Consider the following 19,061-nt stretch of genomic DNA (forward strand, 5'->3'; position numbering starts at 1 on the left):
TTTAATATTGCAAATAACAGGAATTTCTGTTTCTTCAAGAATAATTGTTTGACGAATGATTATTGAATTATTCAAGTTATTAGAAATCAGATTAATTGAAATATTATAAAAATATGATGGGTAATATTTATACGGTTACAACACAAATCGGCATTAAAAATATACATGAATTATATTGGGTTGATAATTGAGCTTAATAAAATTTTAGATGTTTCAAAAGAGTTTCTTGAATAGGTTGTAATCTACACAATTAAAACTACCATTTCTGATGTATATGTACATTTTTTATTTATTTTGTATACAATAATCAGACAAGTAACAGTATTTGCTTCGGTTCACGATTGCCCATGTATTTGCAACCGATAAACTCTCCGTTAATATATAGACATATATTTGCATTCGATCATTTAAACGTATTTGATTTATGATTATGACGAGGCAAACACAGCAAGCACAAAGGCAATCGTTCATACATAAATGTGTTTTTTTCTCAGATATGACAAATTATAATAATTATTATAAATTATGACAAATTAAATAGCTTTCAAAAATAAAAATTAGGACAAATGGAAAGGAAGAAAGTGATAAACATAAATCCTTACATTTAATAACGTTCTTATGTTTGCACGCACCATTTTCGGTCATTCAGTTTGTACCCATCAAAATTACTTTTTTCCCCTTTTGAGACCTTCTTCCCACGTTTCTAAACGCGTTAAATGTGCTGCAACATTGACGGAAATAATACGTTAACTCTCTTTAGACTGGAACTGGAATGGACGCATGTTTCAACAAAGTATGGCAGATGGAGCTGTCAAAAAATTTGTCTTTAAAAGACGCACTTCTATAGACATGTGTAAAAGTGGCCTTAAGATCATTTGAACTTTTGCGCTTACATCTTATTTTTATCTTTGCCATAATGGATCAAAATCGAAGTTTCAATAATTTACAATACGTATCTGTGTGTAAATTGTTTCATTAAAATTTTGGGCAATAAGTAATAATATGCCTGTTCAATAGAGAATGATATTAAATCATTATTTACAAAAATACGATATCAAAATGGATGCATTTTGGCCAAGATAAAATCAATGTTGTAGCATATAAGAATTATATCAGTTTTTCTGTATTTTTTCTTTTACTATTATTTATGCAGTTCTATTTTTCCTGTAATATTTTTTTGGCACCTGTAATGAAATTAAGAAACACTCCACGAATATTATGAATGAAAATATGCATTATTTAAACAGAAATTTTTAGAAAAAGGAGAAGGAAAATTTTCGCTATTGTATGGACTAAATTATAATGACAAAAATGAAATTATTTAATTTTGATTAAATAAAAGATCTTTTCCTGATCGATTTAGTTTTTATTTAATATTTTATTTTACTCCATTTTTGTCATTAAAATTATAGCGTTATTCATCGATTCCATAGGAATATAGGCATGTCTCAATGCTAACTTTAAAAAATACATAATCAACAGGATGTGCAACTCTTATTTCTTCCATTTTTTCTTTTGTCTCTTTTTGCCTCGTAAATCGTTCATTCACTCCTTCAAACTAATATTCGACACGTGCACGCAACAGTATTCATAATACGCAATCTTTTGAATTGCATTCGGTTTCCTAGTTCTCCCAACTATATCGTAAAAATACTTTCTTCGCGTCAAAAACAAAGATTCTCTTACCTGCATAGTTTCTCAACAAATACGAGATAGACTTGGCAGAATAACTTGGATACGTTTCATCGGGTGCTCGCAATATCAAACAGGTGTTATGATACTTGAAAATACTTTACAACGAAAAAGAAAAATAGAGGTACTTTTTGTTTTACACAGTTGTTAACCCTTTCCACTCGATCACAAAAAAGGAACTGTTTTAAACACGTTACGTAATAAGTTATGGATTTGTTAGTCGATCTTAAAACTTAAAGCGTATCGACCTCGAAGTGTATAGGTTAGAAAAAAATTATGGATATTCTTTTATATCGATCGTGATTAATCAATTGTATGGAAAGTATGAAAGTCCAGAAGTTGTTAAGCTCAAAGTAAATTGTTCATTATAAGATCTAGTGAATGAAAGAAATTATTATGTAAGTTTCATTTCATTTCTTTAGGTTTAAAAAGAGAAGTATACGCTAGATGGGACTACTTATTTCAATGTCACCTTATATATGACGTAATTCTGATAGTTCAGCGTCGCTTTTTCACAGCAAGACCTTGAATCGGTATTTCTGGAAATATTGGTCGAGGCCACGAAATATTTCCGGTCACTGCCAAGGACCGAAGGCTATACTTTGAGTAGTTGCGAGTTCATGATAATCGATTTTGTTAGAACAGTATCTGTTTGGCATCGACCTCGAGTATAATCGCAATGATCAAGTATGTGTGTACGGTTAGAACTTGAGAAATTCCTTCATTACTATACCATACTTTTCACGAATATAATACATAAGAAGAACGAAAAAATTAACCAAATAAAATAAAACGATTTAACAAAGAACAGGTTATGCCGTAAACCATAATAAATTTAATTCCTAATAACGTATCCTCCATTTATTACAGACTTAACCAGTCGTATTGTAGAAACTATTAAAAAATAAACATTCGATCGATATCGTTTCAAAATTACTTTTTATATTTCAATAATCCGATTTGATTACGTAACATACATCGAAAGAAACATCGAGTGCAAAGGGTTTTTGCTTATTATACTATATAGCCTCATATAGGACTCACTGTTTGTCACAAAACACCGAAAGCGTTTTTTCATACAACGTTGCCCTCTCGTCACGCGTTCTCGTTCCCATTTTAGGATGAGAAGCAGATCTTTTTCAACGAGACTGGTAATGTATTTCCGACTCATTTGCACGAAATTAACAACTCAATTAATTTCAACAACACACACTTTCTTCATTGCGTTCAATTTTTTTGCATGCATATATATTGTACGTGTGTGTGTTTCTGCAATATTTCATCGTTTATAAGTGTATCCACTTTAAACACCCCTCGATGTATATTAAAATATCCCGTCGAAATATTTTAATATATCGGAATACGCGTATTTTAAATGCCGGTCGGTAAATGTGTTTTCTACTACTTCTACGAAGAAGTGCTTACGAGATTCGTCTTGGGAATGCTTCGGTAAAGAAATAGAAAAGAAAACTAAAATCGAGGGAAATAGCGCAGGACTCGTGCAAACGCAAGTAAAATACATTCACAATCGTTCGAATTTATAATACGCACATAACGAATCATCAGCTACGGAGTAATAATCGCGTATAACGCCCGATGTATTTCTAGATCGAATCAAGAATCGATCGAAGATGTTAAGTATCGTTATACAAACAAGGAGAATTCTTACAGTAGCGACTATACTGAGTTTCCTTCTTTCTTTCTTTCTTTCTTTTATACAGCGAACCGTGAGAATCGTTTGTAATATCGAAAAGATAATCGATCAATAAATGAAATATCTTTAATTACCACGGTAATACGGTCGAAATCGAGCTAACTTGATTACGCTAATCGGTAGTAGCAATTTTTGCACACTAAATTACCACTCCCTAAGCAACGAGTAACAAGTAACTCATATAGTGAAATCGTTGTATTACCGAGTTAAGTAAAATTATTTTTCAAAAATTATTTACTTAACAGCTAATGCAAATATTCTAATTCCTCCTTGTTTCGATCGTAATACCTTAACGATACCTCGATTCGAGTCACCAATACATCGACAGATATATATTAATATTCAGCACCAGATAATAACACTTCCGTAAATCACTATTAAGACTCACTACGATTAACGATATATAAATACAATCGAGAAATAAATAATGCTCATTTATAACGATCGCTAATACAGCTTTGTCCGCGCATGAGCAGGGAACTTCCTTTTTACGAGCTTTTAAACAGCAGGATGTATGCTTGCCAAGTATTTCTCGGTTCAGCTATTCGACTCTTCTGTATCGTATGTTCAAACGATCGATGAACGATCAGTTTAAGAAACTTGTCGACGAACAGACAACCATAAAACGAGTAACAAATATTTGTACAATGAATTTTATATGTAATTACAAAGCGGATATGTAAGATGCTCTATCGATAAGGAAGAACAATTCTCAATATACGCGTAAAAAAGTTATTTATCAAAAGATAAAAAGATTCATAAATCTCAATCCACTTTGCAACTCATAAAGACGATACATAATTCTGGATGAAATTAATTTATAATTTGATCAGAGAACTGTTTCCAAAGCCGATTTCGCGAATTCCCTGCTCGCACGCTTTTTCTATCACATTTATAAATTAGATTTCGGACTTTTCAGCTCGGCAACAATCACTGGTGTGTCTTCAACATGGAAATAGGCTTAAGTCAGATAGAATTAGCACGGTCAACAACGCAATAAATCTCATTAGAAAGAAACTGCGACTGGACGTGTAAAACTTCGATTCTCGATGAGTCGTCAACGTCTCGGAGACTTGGCGTTTTCTTACCTTCTTTTGTTTTCATTTTTTTCGTGTTCGTATATTTCGATTAGATAGATCGATTGCGGTTCTAATCAAAATAACAATGATTTCTCGCTCTGAAGCATCGATGCTGACAATCAAAACGCTTAACACTTTGTGCACTATCACGCGTTCATTTTTGCTGTTCTTTTTTAAACGATTCTAATTCCTTAAATGATATTTCTCTTTATGGTAAAAATCAATATTACTTTGTAATGATAAATGGTACAATGGTTGGATAATAATGGTCGATAATATTTGTAATAACAAGAGCAACGTGTGTTGTTAGTTCACAAGGTGTTAATTGCAACGTATTAATTAGACTTTCTATTCTTAATAACATTATTGTAAAACGTAACTTCTTGGGATTGAATTTGTGTACATTCCGGAATTCTATAGACTCTAACAGGAAAACTTACAGACGCTGATATATAAATTTCTTTTTGTGCGAGGAGATACGACACGCGAAATAATGTTTGACCTATACGAGGCGTTCAATCCTCAATCACGCGCGTAAAATGTCCGACGAACGACCAGCTGGGGTACATATAAAAAAATAAATGTTTGTTCCCTAATTGTACGTTTAAACAGCTTGTGTGCATCACATTGGGCGTTGGTCGATCTAACGCATCATTTCTTGCATTTGTGCGCGAATCGGGAATAAAGTAAAATACAAGATTCAATTCGAGTCGGAAGGAAAATAGTGTCGCTCTTCCAGTTTCAACGAAACACACATTAGCTCATGTAAAACACTGTACAAAAAGAAGCAATGCATCTTTTGCATCCGTATCTTTTTTCCTTCTACCTACAGAAGATTCAAACTTAATAGTTATTTCATAGAAAAATCTATCTCTCGCTAGAAAGTAAATCTACCTTTACAAGAGTCAAACAACAGAAAATGTTTAACGATAAATTCTCTAAAAAAAAAAATCGCTTCTTTTCGCACAGTGTCACATGTACAATGCATCATTGTGCACGAATACAATTCGTCTCACTATAATGTATGCGCATGTGTATCGTTACATTTATGTACATATCGCACGCACGCACGAACGCTTAGCTTTACAATGACATACAATATATTCTGAAAAAAAGTGAGCAAAATATTTCAAAAATGAAAAGAGAAGTAAAAAAGAAGAGTTTTTGATTGTAAATATCGAAAACTGGGGAAAGAGAGAGAGAGAGAGAGTTTTGATGGTCGGCGCGATGTATGAAAGTCGTGTGAAAAGGAAGGATAGCGATTCAGGTAACGAAAGGACACACTCAGAGAGCTTTCATAAATTCTACGATCGGTAACGACAATGATACGGTCAACATATACATATATGTAGGTACGCTCACTATGAAAATTCAACGACACATTTGTTTTAATACAATTGTAACACAGCGATTGCTACTCCTTCACGCATCGAAATTCTCGATCCTGCCTTCGCTCGTTTCTTCCTCTTTTTCACTTTTTCCTTTTTTGCTTTCCAATCATACGGACGGCTACTTTCGTCAGAGGATAAAACTCTCTCGATTATGTATGTATCTTTTGAGGAAGCAAATTTATCTCCAGCCTTCGGCTGATTGCTCGTTCGTTTGTGAAAGCGGACCTTTTGTACCACCGGGGGTTAACGAATTTATCTAAAAACGGGCCTTCACACTGTTGAATATGTTCCTCGTGTGTTCGATGAAACAGTGTTAAGTAATTCAAACGCATAGACCATCTCTCATTTTCATTTTGCTTTGCGTGAACTGAAATGCCTACACCTTTGGTCAAATTTAAGAATATTACATTCCCAAATATGTGATGTTACGTGAGTACGTAGTTCCACGCTTACATTTATGTACACGTAGAAAGTAAAGTTTTGTGAGGCGTTGAGAATTCGATCGAAGCGCTAATCGTTCACGATTTACTCGAATAACAGCTGTTACCGGCTGTCCCTTGGTACAATCAGAGAATCCGTTTCGTTTGCATTTCCGACGTAATTTCTATTCTGTCCCGTACCTAGAGTTATGTTCACACGATTTTACAGCTCTATTATTAATAATAGTACTATTATTACAAAGTTATATCAGATATGACGATTGCTTAACACACACGAAAGAGGAGCCGGTGATTGATCGCGAGTTTCAAAAGGCTTTCACGAAGCATCTTGCTGTCATTCCATTTTTAGAATATCTTTACCCAACACTGTGCACAAACAATATTTAGTTTACGACATTACAGAGTTTATGATCTTGGTATCATCTTTTTTTTTGCAGATGCTTTCTTTCATTTTTTTTTTATTCGTTTTGTTCATTTTTGTATGGCATTCCCGATATCTTTCAGACCCAGGATAAAATCCACGATGTTCGTTCGTTTTCAGCGACGTTGGTCCCTTTTTTTTATTTTCTTTTTTGTTTTTCTTCCGTGATTTCTAAAAGGTCGTCATCGTTGCAGCAACCACCCCGCGTTCCCATGAACAGAAAAGCAAACCAAGATCGTTGAAACAGAAAGAAAAATGACGGATTTTAACATAGGTCTGAAGGAACATAAAGAATATGACGTATTCCTAATATGATACTCCCTATTTATGTAGTACGTATATATATTTATAAATATATACATTTCCATTCTTTTTTTGTTCGTATATATATACACACACATATATATACATATATATACATATGTGCGGGCATGTATGTCTTTATATATATAATTATATATATATATATATATATATATAATTTCTGTAAATTATATCCTAAAAAGGAAAGGGGTACCACGGTTGATAGTCACGTGTGACCCTATTTAGCTCCCTATATTGCAACAATATTTTAGTTTTCTTTTATCATCTTAATTTATGCAACATATAATATATATATATTTATAATTTATATATATATATGTATATATCACTTCATTCACTCTTTACGTATGTTAACTTGACACGTCAAAAAAATACGCGGTTTTACCTCCTGTTGGCTTATAATCTCGCGTATACATCGATAAATTAACGTCTTTCCTCGTTTTTTTAACGAATATACGGCACGTGACATCCGGTGTACACGTGCGCACGCATACAGTATTAAAACGAAGCGAATGGAACGTTTCATCGATAACGCATAACTTATTCTTTTTGTTCTCCCCCCAATATCCCTTTTTCCCTATTTTAATACGATTGACTAGCGATTATAAAAATCTCACGGCAAAAATTGTTTATGGAGTTAGGTTAGAGTGTCGGCGCCTGACAAGAGTACTATCGTCTGCCACAGATTTATTTCTAACATGCTACTGTAAATTTTTTACTATATATATATAAGTATGTACATACTTATAAATATTTATCATTATATTCTTTCTTTGTTTTTTTTTTTTTGTCCTTTTATGTACTCTGATTTTTGCTTATTTCATTCCCCTTTCTTTGTTTTGTTAGCCCCTGCCGATTTTAAAATACATTGCTTATACGCCATGGAATCGATGACGATAGTTCTCTTCGATAATCGAAAGAAATATATATACAACGGAAATTATAATCTTAATAGTTACATACCCGTTAAATTGCGCAACGTGAATCGTTAAACTCTGTAATTTACACACACGTAAAGATACTCTGGCTTTTTCTCTCCTCTGTTACATGACGATAAAAAATATAAACAATTCGTTATACGATATAAGCTAGATCTTGCGAAGCACAATCATTAGAAAAGCTTACGCATGCGCACTAAAACGAGGACCATATAAAGTGTAGAAATGAAGTAGAAAAAAAGTTATTCCGATTCGATCGCTGTAGATACAAAAAAAAAGATAAAACCTAAGGACGAAAGATTCCGATAAAAAAATGTCTGAAAAAGTTGATGTACTTAACGAGAAACTAAAAAAATATATATATTTACTTTTCGCTAATTAGCTAGCAACCTTAACATTCAACTATTAACGTGGCCTGGCCGCGTACGATATCTCAAGAATACTTGTATAATATTGAAAAACATAAATACTGCAAAACGATGTAACATTAGAATAAATGAAACGCCACACGCTCTCTTTAACAAAAAAAAAAACATACAATGTTTAACTTAAAAAAAAAAGAGAGATTACATCTTTGTCAGCTCGATGATCGTTGCAACAATAACAACAGTATGAACAGTACGTTTCGATAATTTGATTTTTCTTTCAAACATATTCTTTCTTCCCACACAATGAATGAGGTTTCAACTTTGATTATTCGATAAGTCTTTCAATGAATATTACTTTTTCATTTAAATCTCGACGGATCAGAATTCGTAACATTTTATGGTACGGTGTAATTGTACACCGGTGTACGATTGTAACGTACTTATAAATCACCAATGGCTTACTTTCTATACAACTAAAGTCGAAAGAAACCTTTGGATAATCGATTAACCCCGCTCGACGTATCGATGTGTTTAGGACGGCAATCGTTGCATTCTCTCGTCTGATTCGCGCCATTTTCAACGACCATCGAGAATCTATCGTTCTGACAAAAACGATATATACAACCGAAAGAGATATATCGCGATATGACTATCGATAATACGACGCGGAGTGCTGAAAATCTTCTTTCTAATGTACCGGATATAAGACTAAAAAGAAACTCGCTTTACTACGCCTAGACGATACAGTGTTTGTTTTCTTTCTTTTTTTTTTTTGTTTTCTTTTTTAGACGTACGGATATTTGTTACGTGGTAACTCTACACGTAACAATAGGTACATGGTATAGCAGTAATTTTTTGTTCGAATAACGCACGAAACCGTCTTTTTTTAAGCGTAGGCCGGACTAACTCGTCTCTTTTGAATTTAAACATATCCTTTTCCGTAGCTCGATACATCGAGCCAGACACCTTTTCTCGGTATTCTCATTCTGACTAGATTTACGATAAGAGCACGAACGCAGATGAATCAAGTACAGATCCTTGTCAATCGGACAGTATTTTTTAAGTTATCTTAAACACAGTTCCCTTTCTTAGAAACAATAGAAATTTCTATTGGATCATTTATGAAATTTAATACATCTTTAAAAACTAAGAATTAAATTCTAAGAAATTGATATTATGTATAATAAATAATAAATTTAATTTTTATGACAGTTTGCCAACGACAAGGATATAGCACTCTGAATTTAGTACACGGAGAACATTATCGATTCATCGGTCGATACATCAATAGGATACTATATTCACTGGTCAATAATTATTGCTATGCAAGCAAAAGCTGTAAAAAGATACGATCAGCTACATTTACATGCGAACGATCATTATTTCGTGTCAATGGCTGCGAGTACAACGTTGCTTTCATAAAAGCGACGTCGTACGTATATATATCTTACGATAAGTGATTTCTCCTTGAAATGGTAATATTCATCTCGTACATCATTACTTTCTAAGATCGTGCGATGAGTACACGACACGTGCCGTAACTTAGAACATCATTTTCTTCACAATTCGATTGTGTCGGTGCCGCGGCTCTCGAACTTCGAGTTCTGTACAAAATCGAAGGACGTAGAGGGCAGCACGTGATTTAAAGGTACTCTACCAATGAATTTTTTTTATTTGACATTTTTTGTTTTTAAATGAACCTAAATATCTACGGAGTCCATAAAAATGTACGAGTATGACACGACGACAATGATCACGACACTGAGTAACGCGTTTCTGGTCATGCCAATAAGCCATTCGAATACAATCTGGGGACTGAGTGTTTGTCGTCCAGTGGCTCATTGGTAGACTGTACGCTAAAATATTTTTTTCTGTTTTTCTTTTTTTTTAGTTTTGCTCTGCACTACTGCACGATTTCACCGCAGTTGTCCTTTTTTCTGAATTTATAATCACTAAAACATATTATCGACTAATTGTTACGGTCTATCGTTACTATTTATCAATTAAACTTTTCTCATTAAAACTATCAACGACGATTGAAGTTTACACCAAAGATTGAAGTCGGATCGATATGAAATTGATTCATTCGCGATCTTACCCTCGTTAATTCGTTCTGCGAGGTTTCTACGGAAAATCTGAACGATATCTTTGGTATAAACTCGACGGCACAAAACGGTGGACTACGTGCCCCAAATATTAGAGTATTTTCTGTTCACTTGTTAAAACACGAGAAATTTGTCTCTCATCTATGTATCTCGAATTAATTTATCCTTATTAGCCGTTAGGACCGACAACGATACTTAACTCGATATAACATTCACTGGTTTCTTTCTTTCCTTTCTTTTTTTTTTTACGCATTTCAGCGTTCTTATGGTACGGATAAGGCTCTCGACTATTTCATCACTTAACACTAAGGAGCTTGCAGCTTTTGCTAATTTAAGTACACGAGTTGTTGCTTCAAGCTTTTAAAGACACCTAACTAGAGACAACACGTACGAAGATTCCGGAAAGTGCATCGACATCGCTAGGTGGACTTCCTTACAATTTTCTTAATTCGCTTAGCGGTAACTTTACAAAGCATATACATATGTATGTATATATGCTCTGTCTATAACACTTTGTGAAAGACTCGACACACACAGCAACACCAGAGAATTTCACCAGAGACCATCGCTTTTATATATTCTTCGGTGTTCCTGATAGCGAGACCTTTTTTGTTCATTACAATTTTAGGCGTATGTTAAAATAAGTTAAATTTATACGTGTACATATACGTATATATCATTTTGTGTTAGCTTTGACGGAACAACCACCAGTGGAATCCGTCTGTGATCGTTTAAAATTCTATGTTAAGTATGAAACTGGCATGTCCACCTGGTCAGATCGTATCCTGCTCGATCTTCACCACGCGAGCATGATTTCTTTTAGTGTTTTATGATTATTTTATTATTTTGTTTATTATTTAAATCCTATCGGAGAAGCGCTGCGAGATGCTCCTCTGGGTAAAGCTCGACGAAAAGTTTAGACCGTTCGAAGACACGAGATCTCGATTCGAACCGGAACATAACTTCTCGATTCTCTATGTAGTTACTTTATATGATGCTATTATGTATGCACAGATTTTTATAGACTTGACGACTATAATTACGCCTGCAGCTGTTGCTTACCTAAAAGTTAAACCCAGCTTCTGTTTCAGTCTTGATCACTAGTGATTTGATACACTACGCTAAGACCTAAAAACTCGACTTACTAAGCAATAATCACAATAATTCGATCGTCCTGTTTTTGTCGGTATTCCTGTCGTAGTAAAAAATAATTCTCGTGAATTGCAATGAAAATTAAGTCCGTAAGTACGTAAGCGCTAAAAAAAATGCGTAATAAGTGCCAAGTCTTTATATATGGTTAACTAGAAGTCTGTAAATCGGGTAAAATTTTGTATACCTTAATGGAACTGAATTCCAATGCAAAATTGACATGTCGATGAGTTTCTTATCCTGCAGACTCGTGGTTTTTCCTGCGCGAGTACTTTTTTTTGTCATTGATGGAAAACTTTGTAGTTCCAGAGAGACAATCTACGAAAGAAACTCTAAGAGGAAACGAAATATACGGTTAAGAGGTTACTGAAAAATTCGGTATTTGATTCGAATCTTTCTCGAGAACATCAATATCAACAGAAAAATGATAGATCGCCCAGCGACCTTTATCATCATGCCATCAAAAATGACTTTCTCTTTCTGCTTTGTATTTTTTGTACTAAGTTTCTTAACCGATACTTAATTTCCAAAGCACGTGATCTTTCTGCTTATCAATGTTACAAATGAAATCTCTTACTGACGTTTCCTCTCAATCACATTTGTCTTTGTTTCAAGAAAACAAAGGAAATCAAGAATTTTGTCAAACTTTAAGAGACTTGGATCCAAACGCATTTCTTTTTTGTCGAAATGAGGCCACGCTTCCTTTTTATCAATCAAATTCTCTGCGAAAATTACCACTTTTTTTTGTACGTGAAACAGACCGAAGTTTCTAGCTGATTTCTCAAATTCCTGCTGATCTCCACCACCTTTTTGTACAGCTTGAACGTTGCTTCCGATGATACGTAAAATTATCCCCGGTGGAGATAAAATACAAAGGAGACCCCGAGCAGCTTCAAAACGCCGATGTTCAGCTTTGCAGATTGGCATGCTCGCCAATTTTCCAAGCAAGAAGCGTTTAAGATGATATTAACATTGAACCCTCTTCATTTGCTTGCGTTCTTACTTCTTATTGTGCCCCAAACCTAGCAGGGTTGAAGTCTTTGTTGATGAAGGAGAAACCTTGGAATTCTTCTTGGTTTATATAGCTCACTTCGTCCGGATCTTCTGGCGTCAACACTGGATCTTCTTTTGTAAACTCCGTATCGAAGTTCATTACGTCCTTTTTGCTTTTCTGAAACACACAATTATCGTGAAATATTTTTCAATTACTTTTTAACATATTATTAAAATTCAATATGAACTTACAGTTTTTGGCCTAATTGGTGGTTTCACTTTACGCGCTTCGAGTGCTTCCCAATCTATTTCTTGGAAAAATGGATGAACCTTTATAGCGTTCTCACCACCATTAGCAGCCACACAACCTAATCTCTTAGCTGGATTTTTTGTCATAAATCCTTTTAAAATAGAAACTGCCTCTTTTGAGATCCAGATAGGGTAAAGCACATCGTCTCGTAGAATTGATTCGAATAAATCATCTTCATTATCTGCTTCAAAAGGCGGTTGACCAGCCATCATTTCATACATTAAAACACCAAGTGCCCACCAGTCAACGCTAGCACCATAATGCAATTCTTGAAGAATTTCAGGTGCGATATAATCGGGTGTGCCACAAAATGTTGTTGTAACAGTCTTCCCTTCGATAATACCCTCCTTGCACATTCCAAAATCTGCTAATTTACAATGACCTTCTTGGTCGAGTATTATATTGTCTAACTTGAGATCTCGATAAATAATATGATGCTTGTGAAGAAACTGTAATGCAAGCGTAACTTCTGCCGCATAGAAGCGTGCTCTTGCTTCGTCAAATTTTCGAGCCCTTTGAATATGGAACATTAAATCACCTGAAAGAAGCAAAATATTTTTTATATTCAGATAATAAAGAATATCTTTCTATACGTTTTATTTATAATTATATTTCAATTAATCCTGACCTCCATTCACATATTCCATAACAAAAAATAATCGGTCATTTGTTTGAAAACAACTGTGAATAGCTGTAAGGAAAGGATGTCTCGCTGCCAGTGTTAAAATCCTCTTTTCCGTCATTGTGCAATCTACATCGTCGTCTTGTATAATCACATCTTTTCTTAAAATTTTTACAGCGTAAACTTCATCGGGATTAGTTTTTCGTTCTACCAGCATCACCTTCCCGAAACTACCTTTACCAAGAACTTTTATGAAATTAAAGTCCTCGATACCAAATTTCCTAACTTCATTCTCACTAGCAGGTACTGCATTTTCAGTAGCGATAACAGATGTTTCTTCCGTTTTTTGAATTGTCTGTGAATTATCCGTTGGTAATGTGTCTGTGACTGTTACTGTTGTGGGTGTTTGACCAGACTGACAAGTTGTTGTTCTATAATTAATCTTTGGAGTTTTTATCTGTTTGTCTGGTGATATATTCATTGTACTTAAAATCTCAGCCATAGCCTTAGTGTTAATGCCACAATTATTTGCTACATTTTTCTGGCACCTCTTGTGAACATTTATATTACAAGCTGTATAAACAAACATCAGATTCAAGTATTACATATTCATGTAAATCATTTTATATATAATAAATCTGTTCTATTATATATTTACCTTCACACTGTAAACCTTGTCTAAATAAACCATACAACAGTGAGCCACAGTGGTCACAAAACGTAAATCTCTTGTAGTTGTGAACAACAAAACGGTGTGGCATATCTATACTGAAACGTGGACTTTCTGTATCTTGACTTGACTGAAAGACAATATCATTTGAAGATTAGTTTAAAAAATTCAGTTTCTTGATATTTACAAAATACATATGATATTAAAACTAATACTAAAGATAATATATAATATAATATATAATAATATAAAGATAATACTCTGCAGTAAGATACACTCACCTCATCTCTCATGCCTGGACATTTTGTGATAACCAACTTGTGACATCTTTTGTGAACTACACATGTGCAGACTGAAACATAATAAAATCTCATTGAATGTTTACATTTTTTGATACAAATAACTTTTAGCATAGCATGACCCAAGCTGGCTGCATGCGTGATTAGACGCACTGATTTGAAATGACAAGCACAAATAAAATTTGGTGGATGTTGTGATAGTCTTGCCATGGAAACAGTATAAGCTTGAACATTGAAGACAGAATATAAACTCTAAGGATGTGGTAAAATGAAACCATTAAAACCTCCTGATGATTTGTTACAATTTACTTAGAAACATGCAATGAAATATATCCCCACTTATAACTATATTAAATCACAGCTAATATAATCTGCAATAAAAACTCCATTGATGTATTATGGACATTAAGTTTTATTTTCCGTTTCATTAAAGAAAGCATAGCATCAGATATTGAGCCATGGGCTAAATTAAACATTAAAAACTTCAAAGTTTTCAAACTGGATTATGAACTTTTACTCCTAAATACTTTGATTTTTTATAAAGAACTAAGTACACATACACACACCTAGATAAACATATGTTCACACAAAGGTAGAGCAAGCAAATATATAATTATAATATTTGTTAATAACGTGTATGTGTCTTCTCACCTTGACACTGATAGCCCTGCTTGCCCAAGCCCCTGAAATACAACAGACAAAACACATCACATCATCTCCTTGTATACCCTCATAAAACACATACGTATGCTTTCTTGGGCCATAAACCATAATTAGATGTTTATGCTAGTCTTTTAAGAATGATTAGGTAAAATTCAATTTTTATTTCTGTCTTAGATGTTTCTAGTACTTTCTTAAAAATAATTTATTATTATATTAGAGAACTTTTGTCTACAGACATAATAACATGTTAATTCATAAAAAATATCACCAAACAGTAGATATAGTATATGCTTGCAAAACCAATGCATGCAGCCTATTTCTTAGTTGAATGATCTATTCCAATAAAATATATAGAATATTATGTAACATTACTGTAAAGAGACAAGAAAGGGAAGAGTGTTTGAAAGCTTAAAAGTCAATATATCTAAGGTGTTAAATATTCACTTCCCTGCTGCAAATATTATGTGCTGGTAAACTAACTAAAAATTATTTCTTATATATCTGTATTGTCAAACTAACTTAATTATTAAGAAGATATATGTACATTGTACAAAATATATACTTCGAAAAGCCATTTTCCTAACGATATCTTCTTAATGATGCTACAGTATATTCTAAAAAACCAAAAACCCAGGCATGCAACTTCAACACTTTTAAATTATCCAAAGAACCAAAATCCCATATTAATTTAGTGTGCATAAGTCTATCATATCTATGCAAGCTAGGTCAAACTAATTTAATTTAACTGATCACCTTTTAAAATATACACACCAAATTAAGTATATAACACTTCATATTATAAAATGATTGAAGTTAGTAAATGTTTTGAATTAGTGTTAAAATATGCTTGTGAATTAGAATCTAAGCAATGTTATCAATATACTTTTGTTAAAATACATACCATATGAATTCACGGCAGTGAGAACAGAAAGTTGGTTGCCTCAGGAAGGTAGCCATAAACTTGTGACCATTCGCTTGATGAACTTTGCGTCGCATAGCACCCCTACGCCGGTTAAAACCTTGTCTTTCTTTGAATTCCCTCCTGGGTTCCTTCCCAGTGGTGATGCTTCCACCACCTCTGCCTCCGATTCCTTCTCCATCACCTGTACCACAGCCTCTTTGTTGATCTAAAATTTTATTATGGAAGTATACCTTACATGCATAATTCCTGGCCATTACCTGTTCCTTACCTTGATCATTCCATTTTAGGTCAATCCTAACCCTTAACTTTCCTTGAGGTTCAAGGTCAACCTAAAATAAATTCAATTTTTGATGATAATTCACAACGATTATCACTGTTATTTAAAAGCATCGAAGCACAAAAGAGTTACTACACAATTAAAACATATAACAAACATAAATATCTTAATTCAAATCAAATTTTATTCAATAATATCATCATTGTTCAATATTACAAACGATTTATTAATCTAATACAAATATAACAATATTCTTTTAATTGAACTTTAATAGATCATATTTTATCAGTAACTGTATGATTGAAATATTACTCAGATACATTACACTTGGTATACACTTTTTCAACATTTTAAAGAAACCAAATTGAATTCTAGTCATCACACATGTTTCAGGCCTAAGAAATATCTATCGTCTATCTTTCTTTGCTTTGGTTTCTATTGACACAATGTTATCAAACTACCTTGAATTGTTCTATAATGTCATAGTAAAAAGATATACATAGATTACACGTTGCTTTTCCACTACACATATCAACAACAAACATTGTAGTGTCAACACAAAATTAATGTGAACCGATTAATCAAAACTATTTGCAAATTAGGGAGTAAAATATAGGAACATGCATTCATAAGCATAAAAAGATGAAAATAAAAGTAAATAAAGAACACTTTTTATTTTCTAACAAAAAATTTCTAACGAATATATCCACATGATGAAATAGAGTAGCCTCCAAAATTGTAAGTACTAACCCAAAGATCTGCAGTTTTGTCATTCCTGCTGACAAGTTCCTCGAAAGGAATACTACAATTGGCGACGAAATAATCCGGCGGTAATGCCGCATCGTGGAAGACAGTCAGCCCGAGCATCACCGCATCCTGAACTTCATGGATGAAACACTCGTTCCAAACCGGGTCGAACGTTTTCGGTTTAGTCGATGAACGATCAAGATGATTCTCGTCGACATCCAGCTGAACGTAGGGATCGAGTATAGGTTCATCCTGCCAAAACTTTCGTTGCTTGTCCGTCGCCCTTAGTCCGACTGCCTCACATATTTCGATCTTCACTGTCCCCGTGAACATCGCGGAATCAAATGATGGTACCGACACCGGATATCAAAAAAGGGAGGACAGAGGACGGACGAGACAGTCGACGAGGCTGTCACGCCTGTCAACGAGTTGACAGTACGAATTTCTGCGCGATCAGGTTATCCAGAATTCCTAGTCAACTACTCGACGTTAAGTAGATAGATAGTTAAGTAGCCGGACCACCGTTGTTGTAACCGACTGTATGTAGTAGTTCCTTTCAATTGGAAGCGATCGCTGTAAGGAAGGTTTGATATATATATATATATATCTATATATATATATATATATATATATATAAGGTATATCAAAATCTTCTTCAATAACTGAAATAATTTCACCAATAAGGTTCCCGCGATAAATACGACTTTCCGTAGGAAATGTATGGCGCACCGCTTCGAATATTCCGTCCGACGAGCCTTTGGCTCTCTCTCCTTTTCCCTCTCGCTTTTGCACGCACACTCTCTTCTAGCTATCCTTCTCTTTATCTCGCTTCCAAATTTCTTCCCCTTCTCTCTTTCGCCTCCTCCCTTTCCCTTTCCCTTCGTCACCGCCACCAGCACCGTGCAGTTATAAACACTCGGCTCTCTTTGCGTTCACACATAACAGACACGGAAACGGAAGCAGAATCGACGACGGCAGGAGCTCGTTGAAAACGGAGAGACGCAAAGGAGGTGGATGCAGGACGAGCGAACGAGAGGCGACGATGTTTATTGCGAGGCGCCCCGTCCGCGAGTGCAATGTCTGTCCTTGTATTCCCGATCTCCTGAGAGCCATTAAGCTCCTGTTTCTCTTCTTCGATTCCCTGCCCTTTTTCGTGTTTATATATTTCCACCTTTCGTTAACCACTGAACGAAGTTCTCGAACACGATTTTCAAAACACCAATTGAAGTTTCGTTCCACGATTTTGTTGAAAGAAAAAAAAACGGCGTATCGTGGATAAAAGCACTCGTTTCCCGTCCCCGGACAGCCCCACCGACCCGAACCGCTCGATTGGTCACTCCGCGCTTCGTCTAAAGGGCGACTCGATCTCGGCCTCGAATGCCTTTCGGAATATTTCGTGCGTTTCCGTCGAAAGCTCAGGCTGCGTTTTCACCCACGATCTCGACCATCTATGCACTAAATTCGAGAATATATACACTCGATTCCTCGACATCTTTTCGTACCAATATTTTATAAAGAATACTGAAGTGAATGAAATTAAACGAATCTATGTGGTTTTTAGTTTGTAAAGTATATTATTCGTTGGCACGCTGAGACTCAACTGCATGAAGAGCTTGCGGAACAAGTAGAAACACTAGAATGAGACTAGTGATCTGATTGGCGGAGGTCTGGCTAAAAAAAGCGCGCTTCTACTTACGGTACTGGTATCCAGCATTTACTAAAAGATTCAAAACTATTTGGGAACTAAATCTTTTTGATCCACATATGTTCTAAATTAAAAGAAGTAATTGCTTCCGTTTTATTACTATAAATTTTTATTGTAACCTTAAAAGATCTTCCTATACAGGTCAAGTTAGGAATGTAGATTTAGGGAAACAGATCTCTGATTGGGTAAACGGTTGGCCTCTAGCGTCCAAAGTAATGATCTAGACGTATTA

The 19,061-nt window shown here is 34.5% G+C and overlaps 1 protein-coding gene across 2 annotated transcripts; it reads right to left on the reverse strand.

Annotated features, from left to right (window-relative positions):
• Window positions 1-262: 262 nt before the first annotated feature.
• LOC122567597 (protein kinase C) lies at window positions 263-18,931 on the reverse strand. Of its 2 annotated transcripts, none has more exons than XM_043726333.1 (10): window positions 17,788-18,931; window positions 17,128-17,697; window positions 16,369-16,429; window positions 16,080-16,281; window positions 15,167-15,198; window positions 14,498-14,568; window positions 14,205-14,346; window positions 13,553-14,119; window positions 12,867-13,462; window positions 263-12,792 (listed from the first exon to the last, which is right to left on the reverse strand). In XM_043726333.1, the coding sequence occupies exons 2-10, from the start codon at window positions 17,455-17,457 to the stop codon at window positions 12,628-12,630; spliced, it is 2,166 nt and encodes a 721-aa protein (XP_043582268.1). In that variant the 5' UTR covers window positions 17,458-17,697; window positions 17,788-18,931; the 3' UTR covers window positions 263-12,627. The 2 variants fall into 2 exon arrangements, with proteins under 2 accessions (XP_043582268.1, XP_043582266.1); XM_043726331.1 differs by having other exon boundaries at window positions 16,080-16,305.
• Window positions 18,932-19,061: the final 130 nt, after the last annotated feature.

This window comes from Bombus pyrosoma, linkage group LG5 (assembly GCF_014825855.1).
Source record: "Bombus pyrosoma isolate SC7728 linkage group LG5, ASM1482585v1, whole genome shotgun sequence".
NCBI lineage: Eukaryota > Metazoa > Arthropoda > Insecta > Hymenoptera > Apidae > Bombus > Bombus pyrosoma.

Coding starts and splice junctions, on each gene's coding strand:
- LOC122567597 (XM_043726331.1), bottom strand. CDS start 17,457: ATGTTCACGGGGACAGTGAAGATCGAAATATGTGAGGCAGTCGGACTA. Junction 16,430..17,127: donor ACAAAACTGCAGATCTTTGG/GTTAGTACTTAC, acceptor AATTTATTTTAG/GTTGACCTTGAACCTCAAGG. Junction 14,120..14,204: donor ACAAGGTTTACAGTGTGAAG/GTAAATATATAA, acceptor TTGTTTATACAG/CTTGTAATATAAATGTTCAC.